The sequence below is a fragment of the Borostomias antarcticus genome (assembly GCF_949987555.1).
Source record: "Borostomias antarcticus genome assembly, contig: scaffold_713, whole genome shotgun sequence".
Lineage (NCBI taxonomy): Eukaryota > Metazoa > Chordata > Actinopteri > Stomiiformes > Stomiidae > Borostomias > Borostomias antarcticus.
In genome coordinates, this window is record NW_028176071.1 from 7501 (window position 1) to 18063 (window position 10563).

The following is a 10563-nucleotide window of genomic DNA, read 5'->3' on the forward strand; positions in this document are numbered from 1 at the left end:
GGCCGTCTCAGGACACACACACAGACACACACACACACACACACACACACACACACACACACACACACGGACCGCCACCTTAAAGACGCCCCAGGAGAACTTTTAGACCTTTGTGACGAGGATGGTTTGAGACAGTTTTGACATGCACACCCCTGGACGTCCCTCCCTTCGTCCGTCCATACTGTCCTGGTCTGTCCCTCCTTCCACCATCTTAGATCATGTATGTGCGTTCAGTCCACCAGAGTAACCTGATCCCCGCGCAGAGCTCTGCCGCTCCTAGCCAGGGGTCCTGCGCTCGCGAAGCCACCATGCACCGCCAACTATGACATCATCACCCCGATCCTGGTCTTACTCACCACAGGTCACTTCACGTGGGGGGGGGGGGGGAGGGGGGGGGGCGTCCATGTCTGGAGAACTATTGTGTGTGTGTGTCCAGGAGGCGTCCAGAGGCCAAGTCACATTTCCTCACTTCCTGCTCTGGACGTGTCCGAGAACGCAGTGGCCAATTAAAACCCTCGCTCAGCGTTTTCTTGCGCTGGTGATGTCATTTGGAAGCATTTACAGGAGGCCACACTCGGATCACAGGCAATGCACTCTGGGATAATTATACCAGGGGGATGGGGTCGAGCGGGCTGAGGCAATCAGCAAATAGGCACTTAGACAGTTTACCCAGAAAGCCCGGTGTACAGCTGCGTGTAGCGAGTGGGCTAAATCTAATTAGCCACGCCTCATCTTGCTGTCATTACCATGGCACTTTACTGCCTTGTCAGCAAGCTGAACACAATAAGACTAGCCTTCCTATAGACCAGCAGGCTACTATAGACTAACAAGCTAACTGGATACTATAGACCAGTAGGGTACTATAGACTAGCAAGCCATCTGGATACTTTCGACTAGCAGAGTAGGTAACCAGGCCTAGTATATTTGCAGCGCTGTTGCCAGACTATCCCGTTGGATAGGGAGACACAACTACCCCTGCATACGATTCACCAGCCCAGCTGCACCATGGAGAGACTAGGGGTCAATGTGGATGTCACACGTGGTGAGCATGAAATGGATTCAGACGTATTTGAACTATTGGAGTTAGATATTGGGGTGGTGTGGTAAGGACAAGGCACATTGTTGGGATTAGGGGATGAGGGGGGGCTGGGAGAGGAATGTCAAGGCCACCCACAGCATTGTGGGTAGGAAGGTGACGGGGGGGATGGAAACAAGATGGCGGGAGGGTAAACAGGAGGAGCGAATGTTTGTTTGTACACAACTGGAGTGTAAACACACAGCGCTGACACATATCCCCCTGCCAGACACACACAGACACACGCACAGAGACACACACACGCATACATAAACACAAACAAACACTCTGTGGAGTGACCATTCAGATGTAACCCGGAACATTCTCTCAGGGCTGGTCTCAACATGTCCGCTGCCGGCAGGTCGACATTTTCCACCAACAGCGCAAAACACGAGTGCTGAAAGCATTAGAACATTAGCCACTGAGTCAATATCAGCACAGACCAGGCAGATATGGAAACAGAACGCTGACTCTATCAGGAATGTGAGCTCAGGTATGTAATTGGGCTGTTGTTGGGAAGTGGAAGGGGGGCTGTGCCACTGTTCGGTTCTGTTCTGTTCGGTTCTGCTGGGACCCAGTATTGGCCCCAGCAGTGGCCCTTGTTGGAGTTAGTGTTGTGCTAGAGAGGGACCGATCTCCAGCAGTACCCTGGCCAGTTAGCATGCTAGCATGCCAGTTGGACATCAGGGGGGTTTTGTGGTGGTCTCATTAGCCTGGTCTTTCCTAACCTCTAGCCTACTGTACATAGTAGTCGTTGGGGACTACTCAATAGTAGGCCAGTAGTCGTTGGGGACTTCTCAGTAGTAGGCCAGTAGTCGTTGGGGACTACTCAATAGTAGGCCAGTAGTCGTTGGGGACTACTCAATAGTAGGCCAGTAGTCGTTGGGGACTACTCAGTAGTAGGCCAGTAGTCGTTGGGGACTACTCAGTAGTAGGCCAGTAGTCGTTGGGGACTACTCAGTAGTAGGCCAGTAGTCGTTGGGGACTACTCAGTAGTAGGCCAGTAGTCGTTGGGGACTTCTCAATAGTAGGCCAGTAGTCGTTGGGGACTACTCAATAGTAGGCCAGTAGTCGTTGGGGACTACTCAGTAGTAGGCCAGTAGTCGTTGGGGACTTCTCAATAGTAGGCCAGTAGTCGTTGGGGACTACTCAATAGTAGGCCAGTAGTCGTTGGGGACTACTCAGTAGTAGGCCAGTAGTCGTTGGGGACTACTCACAGTGACCGTAGTGACGTCAGGCCTTGGAAGGTGTCCTGCTGCACTTCCTGGATCTCGTTGTGATGCAGATCGCTGCAAGAAGAGGACATGATGAATTAGGCTTAGGTAAACGCACAGTGCAAAACGGTTAAACAGCCGGTCTTGCAGTTAGAACACCCACATCTTCTGAATCTTCTCACAGCCTCTGAAGCTGGGCAGCGACTGGATGCGGTTGAAGGACAGGTCTCTGTAGGGAGGAGGTCATGGAGAGGTCAGCAGAGCGGAGAGAACAGTGGCCTTTTCTAGTTGGTTTCCAGCCAGTTCTTATGCGCTGAAGACTTGTTAATTGGTGTGAAGGATGAGGGACACTCACAAAACTTGCAGGTTGGGCAACTGGTCACACACATTGCTGGGTAGAGACGTGATTCTAGCCCCAGTGATGGTCCTATGGATGGAACATCATCATCATCATCATCATCATAAGATTGGCGTGACTGGTCACAATGCTTCATGAGTCATGAACTTGTTTCCATTCCCACTGGAGTGTTCTGATACATGGCTAACAGTGATGGGTAGCAGGATCTGTTCAACCAACAAACGTGTCCAGTCTCAATCCTTAAACCCACAGTCCAACACGGCCAGCACGAATATCCACCACCACCCCTCCCACCACCAGGCTCACCAGGGGCAGAATAATAACCACCCCAGGTTAGAATAACTGGATTAAACCGGCTGCCACATTCCATTCCAGCACACCAACAAACAAACGGTTTAAATATTGAAAATTCCGCTGCCGTGATTTGGTTGGTTGGCGCTGCTGGCGACACCTCTATTACTGTTTGTGGTTCTGAAACTCATTTTCTGTGTGAAAATATTTTACGGACGTCGGGTTATAATAGCAAATAAAGCAGAGCTGTTGAGTGGCTGGGGTCAGGGTGTCTGCGTGTGTGTGTTTGTGTGTGTGTGCGTGTGTGTGTGCGTGTGTGTGTGGACTCACAGGCTCTCCAGACTCATGGTGCCAGTCAGGTCCGGGAACTCCGTGATTTCTGCTGCTCCATTCAGAGACCTGGAGAGAGAGAGAGATGAGAGAGAGAGAGAGAGAGAGAGAGAGAGAGAGGGAAAGAGAGAGAGAGAGAAAAGGAGAGAGGGAGAGAGAGAGAGAGAGATGAGAGAGAGAGAGATGAGAGAGGGAGAGAGAGAGAGAGAGATGAGAGAGAGATGAGAGAGAAGGAGAGAGGGAAAGAGAGAGAGATGAGAGAGGGAGAGAGAGAGAGAGAGAGAGAGAGGAAGAGAGATGTGAACGTGAGAATTAGAGACCATCAAATAACATAGATGGATGTTGTTATGATGGATGATTGTGCTCCGGGGTAGACTGTACAGAAGAGAACAGCAGAACCATCGTTCAATACAGTCAATGTCAAAGTCATTTTATTTATATACTGTAGTACCATTCATACAAATCAATGTAGAACATAGTGCTTTCCAGAACGAGAGAACGTTGAGCGGTGAACTCTGTTTGACCACTCACAGCGTGCGCAGCTCTGGAAGGTGCTGGAAGGCAGACCGGCCCACAAACTGGATGGGGTTGTCATAGAAGAATCTGTTGGAGTAGAACAGAGAGGGTCACCAGCCTGGGCAGAGGGTCAGACAGACGCTCACACTCACAGCTACATGTAGGCTCAGGGTTAGAGGGTCAGTGAGTCTGCTGGTACTGAGATGAGGGTAGCTGGCTGTAGCACCCTCGGCCCCCGGCCCCCGGCCCCCTGGCTCTAGTCCAGAGTACGTGGCCGCTGCGCCGAACCCACAATCGATAACAAAACATTACAGACCGATAGAATACATCTTGTGAAGTGTCGTTTTATTGAGGGAAGTCACAACGACGGCAGTATGAGATTTTACAACCTGGTTGTGTAAGATCTAAACATCTGTATATCACACGCGACGTCTCGGCCGTAAACTACAGTCTAAGAGACGGTGTCATCAAATCCTTCATTAAATCTGATTGCCGTGCCGTGAATCAAACTTCATGGCATCGTCAAAGTGAAATTGCCATGTGGCGCGGTGGTGCCATTTTTCATCTATCAGAACGAATGGTCCAATTTACTGAACACCAGGTTATTATAAAACTACAGGGCTGAGTTTCCCAGAGGCATCGTAGCGCTACGTTCATCATAAGCTATGGCGTTCATCATAGCGCTACGATGCCTCTGGGAAACTCAGCCCAGAACTGTAAGAGGTGCATTATGGTCCTCTTATCCAGCTCTGCAGGACAGAGCAAACCCTAGATACACAGGAGAATAACAGTGAGACACGTTACGGCTTAGCAAAGCGCCACACACTGTGCACATGATGGGCAGGAGAGAGGCGCTAGCGTAGCGTGAATAGTTTGACATGCACACGTGGGACAGTGGGGAGTACAGTGGCATTGGCTAGCGTGATTATTGTAGCACGATTAGCATTAGCATGCGTACACAGGACAGTGGATACACTAGAGTAGCACTGGCTAGCGTGATTAGCGTAGCACGTTAGCCTGGGTAACCTACATTGTCAGGAGAGAGGGGTTTCCTGTGAAGGCATGCTCGGGGATGGACTGGATGCTGTTGCTGTGAAACCCCCTGGAAAGTGAATATTAGACACATGGTTGACGAGAGACCGGAGAGGGTGTGGGTCCAGGGCAGCATTAGTATGGCTGAAGGGATGTAGCATGCTAGCATGCTGTGCTACTCACAGCTCCTTCAGGTGACTCAGCGCTCGGATGGCGATGGGGAACTCCTCCAGACTGTTGTAGTTCAGATCGCTGAAACATAGAGGGCTTTGGTTACTGTTGTGTTCATGTGCTCTTCACGTAGGCAACGACCGAGTTCCCATCAGTCATTGCCTACCATTGTGCCCTTGAGCAAGGCACTTAACCCCACCGGCAGCTCATAACACCCAGTGGCAGCAGTCGTGCTGGCTGACTGCTCGACTCGGCTGACGGCAGAAGAGAGAAATCTAATTTCCCCTCGGGGGATTACTGCAAAACAAATAAAACAAAGAACAAGTGAGCCACTGTTCGTTAGGACTCCCAGTCCCTCAGAGAAGGTGTTCAATAAGAAGCTAATGACATAACTAGCAGATATGGGCTCACTCCATCATGGGGGAAACACTTCCAGATCAGCACTAGGAATGGGTTGTGGGGGGGTTCTGGGTAATCGCTCTGTGGTGAGGGTGGCTGGTTTTGTAAACGATGGAGTTTGCCACACCAACTCAGTCACTCTATCTTTATGTGTCCCCGAGTCTGGAAAGGGATAATCGCCCCCCCCCCCCACCATCCTCCCTGGGGGGTCAGGAGGCCCAGCAGACACGGGCTCATTCATGTGTCATACACGTTCCCTAACGAGTCACGTAAACAAAACCCAGGCTCTCACAGGATCCGTTTCCTGTTTCCTCTCCGCCGGCCGGGTTTCAATACCTCCTTCTGTGCTTCCTTCCTCCCCGCCTGCCTCTTTTGTTCTCTCCCTTGATTCACTCCCTCACTGACCTATAACACGATGGGATTGGTTAAAGTAGCGCTTCCCGTTCCCCTGCCCACGCACGCCGGATCAGCGACCACGCCCAGTACTGTCGGCTACGACGGTCCAGCAGAAGATTGTTTGTTTTATGCTATATTAGTATATTATTATATTACTGTTTTTATGATGACAATGTAAAATTGTATGATACTATTTTACTAGTTTGACATTTATAGTGTATGTTTTATATGTTTGATATATGTAATGTAATGTATGTTTTAAATGTTACTTGTAATGTTTTAAATGTGGACCCCACTCAAAGTAGCTCTACTTGTTTAGGATAGAGATAATGGGGATGCTTCTAAATAAATACATAAATAAATGTTCAGGCTGAACCTCTGTGTGTTGGTCTGGTAAGGGAGGGGCCAGAGGGGTCTGGTAAGGGAGGGGCCAGAGGGTCAGGTCATGTCCTGAACTTCCCCCTCGGAAATTCATATCTCTGCGGTTGATTTACAGTAGGGGGGGGGCGACACAGGAAGTGATGTTAGCAGGACTTCCTGTCTCCTCAAACAACAGTGGGGCGTGAGCGTGAGAATGTTTGGGCTGGTGAGCCGGAGTGTTGCTGTCAGGACAACACAGAGACACAGCTCTTCATCTCAGTGTGGCTAAGCCGGTCTGGAATCCTTCTCTTCGGAGGAGATGTGGATCTCTTGGTCTAATGGTAGAGGCTTGGACTACGCTGCACCTCCATGGTGATACGGACCTCAACAGTCGACACACAGCCAACCTCTGCCTCGTTCCTCAGACTCAGACCTCAGGGACACATCCTGTTGCAGAAACGAACACAATTAAAAGTTTTTTCTTTTCTTCATTCCCGTCTTTCATTTCCTGCTCTCGTCCTCTCTTCCTACTCCTCTCTTCCTCCACTCCTCTCCTCCTCCTCCTGTCTTCCTGTCATCAGTGTGCTGGTCTTCACCTGGTTCCCATCAGGCTGGTCAGTGATCCTTCTCCGGGGCACAGGTGGCTGTGTGTGTGTGTGTGTGTGTGTGTCCATGTGAGTGTGTGTGTGTGTGTGTGTGTGTGGTCACTGCAGATGCATTAGACCCAGTGTTTGGCCAGATGCTCTCCTAGTTTCCCCGAACGTCAACACGCTGGAACAAACTCTCAGATTGTGAAAATACCGTCACATTCATTACATTCAAATTGCTTCAAGGTGGAGCGCGTGTCACCGCCCGCTCCCAGGGTCCAGACGAGATGACTGGGCACTGATTGGCTCATCCCTGCCCCTCTCTCCTCTCACTGGTGGGTCCACCTGATGACGTCATAGAGGACAGGTGATACCAGCCAATGTGGGGGAGGAGCCTATCGGCGCCGGGGGATTGAAGGTTGCTGATTGGCGGAGCTCTTGTGCTCGTGGGAGGTCGCCGGGGCAATGAGGAAGATAATGATGATGAGGAGGAGGAGGAAGATGAGAGAGGATTGTGTTGCAGCTCTGCCAGACGGTTACAGTAACATTCTGAGAACATGTGTGTGTGTGTGTGTGTGTGTGTGTGTGTGTGTGTATGTATGTGTTTGAGTGTTTGTGTACAGACAGTAATTATTACAGAGCTGAGGCCACACACTAAGCCAGTCCACACCGGGGTATAAGCTTTCCAAGAGAATGTTAGCGTGCGTGCATGCGTGCGTACATGCTCGTGTGTGTGTGTGTGTGTGTGTGTGTGTGTGTGTACCGGCTCTCTGGCTCTCTGGTTCATGGAGTGAATATAATGGTCATTTTGACAGGTTAATTCCTCTACAGGCCATCGGTCATGTAGAAGTGTTCATATATTCAGCTTGTTTGATTAAACAGCTGACGTCACGCCTGAGATAGACTGCAGCTCATGACATATGACACACATGACAAGCTCTTTTACAGTTAATACCGCTCTATAAACCCTATTACAGCTAATACCGCTCTATAAACCCTTTTACAGTTAATACCACTCTATAAACCCTATTACAGCTAATACCGCTCTATAAACCCTATTACAGCTAATACCGCTCTATAAACCCTATTACAGCTAATACCGCTCTATAAACCCTATTACAGCTAATACCGCTCTATCAACCCTTTTACAGCTAATACCGCTCTATAAACCCTATTACAGCTAATACCACTCTATAAACCCTATTACAGCTAATACCGCTCTATCAACCCTATTACAGCTACTACCGCTCTATAAACCCTATTACAGCTAATACCGCTCTAGAAACCCTATTACAGCTAATACCGCTCTATCAACCCTATTACAGCTAATACCGCTCTATAAACCCTATTACAGCTAATACCACTCTATAAACCCTATTACAGCTAATACTGCTCTATAAACCCTTTTACAGCTAATACCGCTCTATAAACCCTTTTACAGCTAATACCGCTCTATCAACCCTATTACAGCTAATACCGCTCTATAAACCCTATTACAGCTAATACCGCTCTATTAAACCTATTACAGCTAATACCGCTCTAGAAACCCTATTACAGCTAATACCGCTCTATAAACCCTATTACAGCTAATACCGCTCTATAAACCCTATTACAGCTAATACCGCTCTATAAACCCTTTTACAGCTAATACCGCTCTATAAACCCTTTTACAGCTAATACCGCTCTATAAACCCTATTACAGCTAATACCGCTCTATAAACCCTTTTACAGCTAATACCGCTCTATAAACCCTTTTACAGCTAATACCGCTCTATAAACCCTTTTACAGCTAATACCACTCTATAAACCCTTTTACAGCTAATACCACTCTATAAACTGGCACGCACTCAGACAGGGCAAATCTCATGGGCTACGCTGGAATTTTGAATGTATACTCCAACATTTCTGCCCTACTGGGCCGTGTTTTTCCATGCTGCCTTTGGTTCTCAGTGTTTATGCGCTGAAAAGGTCACTTTAGAGCAGTGTTGGAACAGCATACTTTAAATCTGAGCTCCATTGAGCTCGCCTGGCCCATGGTCTCTGCACATACCAAGCAGACCCGAGCAAACGCTCATCAGCGTTGGACAGTTTTACTACTGGGCTATTACTGTTAAGAGTCCCCCTCTACGAGGGCAGCTGTCTGGACGGTGCTCTGGCTAGATCTCCTGCCGTTGCTCTGGCATGCTCTGACGCAGATCTGACTAGAAGAAAATAGAATCATATTTGACCCCCTAAGCTGTTCTTCATTGAGCTTGCCTGGAGAGCGTTGGCCAGTATTGGAAACATTTGAACATTTGAACCCTGACATTGCCCAGGCTAGGGTGTCCATGTGGATGCCTGGCTATTATGAGAGTGACTAATGGGAGGCTTTTGTGAGGCCAGCACACGGGGGGTTAATGACCAGCCTCTGCCTGTCTAGAGCTGAATAGATCTCATCTGACACACTGAGAGTTAACGTGCGTGCGCATGTGTGTGTGTGTGTGTGTGTGTGCGTGCGTGTGCCTGTGTGTGTGTGCCTCTGTGTGTACTGTATGTGTGTGCGTGTCTGTGTGTGCGTGTGTGTGCCTGTGTGTATCTGTGTGTGTGTGTGCATGTGTGTGTGTCTGTGTATGTGTGTGTGCGTGCACGCGTGTCTTTGTGTGTGCACGTGTGTGCGTGTGTGTGCGTGTGTGTGTGTGCCTGTGTGTGTGTGTTTCTCAGCCCCCCATGCTCAGACAGAGCCCCCCTCCCAGAGGACAACATGGCCGTCGTGTCCAAGCATCTGCTGCCATTAGAGGTCCAGTCTGGGGTTTAGACCCATCCTGCTCTCTAACGCTCAGTCATGGAGTTAGAAAGACCCCAGTGGGGTGAGAGCCCCCAGGTGAGTGAGACCAGTGGGGTGAGAACTCACACACACACACACACACACACACACACACACACACACACACGCGCGAACACACACACACTCACACACTCACGCACACTCACACACACACACACACACGCCGCGCGCACACACACCGCTGTCCTGGGAGACCCAACCCCCCAGGGACCAGAGCCTGAGAGAGACCAGCCCCCCAGGGACCAGAGCCTGAGAGAGACCAGCCCCCAGGGACCAGAGCCTGAGAGAGACCAGCCCCCAGGGACCAGAGCCTGAGAGAGACCAGCCTCCAGGGACCAGAGCCTGAGAGAGACCAGCCCCCAGGGACCAGAGCCTGAGAGAGAGAGGAGGAGGAGGGAGAGAGAGAGGAGAGGAGGGAGAGAGGAGGGCGAGAGGAGGGGAGGAGGGAGAGAGGAGGGGAGGAGGGAGAGAGGAGGGAGAGAGGAGGGGGAGGAGAGGGAGAGAGGAGGGAGAGAGGAGGGGAGGAGGGAGAGAGGAGGGGAGGAGGGAGAGAGGAGGGAGAGAGGAGGGGAGGAGGGGAGAGGGGAGGGGGAGGAGGGAGAGAGGAGGGAGAGAGGAGGGAGAGAGGAGGGAGGAGGGAGAGAGGAGGGAGAGAGGAGGAAGAGAGGAGGGAAAGAGGAGGGGAGGAGGGAGAGAGGAGGGGAGGAGGGAGAGAGGAGGGGAGGAGGGAGAGAGGAGGGAGAGAGGAGGGGAGGAGGGAGAGGGGGAGGAGGGACGGGGAGAAAGGAGAGATGAAGTCGAGAGACAAACAGTAAGAAAAAAGATGGAGAGAGGAGGGGGCAAAGAAAGAACAAGGGGAGAGAGAGAAAAGGAAGGAGCGAGGAAAGAGAAGGAGGAAGAGGGAGGGGGGCGGGAAGGAATCTTCAAACCCCCCCCCCGCATGGTAATGAGGTGAACTCACAGTGTCTCGAGGTTGTGGAGGCCCTGGAAGCTCTGTGTTCCCAGAGAGG

General features: G+C 50.6%; 1 protein-coding gene across 1 annotated transcript in view; it reads right to left on the reverse strand.

The window, feature by feature from the left end:
- LOC311328861 (leucine-rich repeat-containing G-protein coupled receptor 5-like) overlaps positions 1 to 10555 on the reverse strand; it is a gene marked incomplete at both ends in the record, with an annotated part of 17443 nt that extends 6888 nt beyond the window's left edge. The window contains 8 exons of the mRNA XM_084462763.1: positions 2293 to 2364; positions 2453 to 2518; positions 2645 to 2716; positions 3269 to 3337; positions 3800 to 3871; positions 4815 to 4886; positions 5000 to 5068; positions 10515 to 10555. Of these exons, the coding sequence (XP_084318889.1) occupies positions 2293 to 2364; positions 2453 to 2518; positions 2645 to 2716; positions 3269 to 3337; positions 3800 to 3871; positions 4815 to 4886; positions 5000 to 5068; positions 10515 to 10555 (533 nt within the window). The remainder of the gene's footprint in view (positions 1 to 2292; positions 2365 to 2452; positions 2519 to 2644; positions 2717 to 3268; positions 3338 to 3799; positions 3872 to 4814; positions 4887 to 4999; positions 5069 to 10514) is intronic.
- Positions 10556 to 10563: the final 8 nt, after the last annotated feature.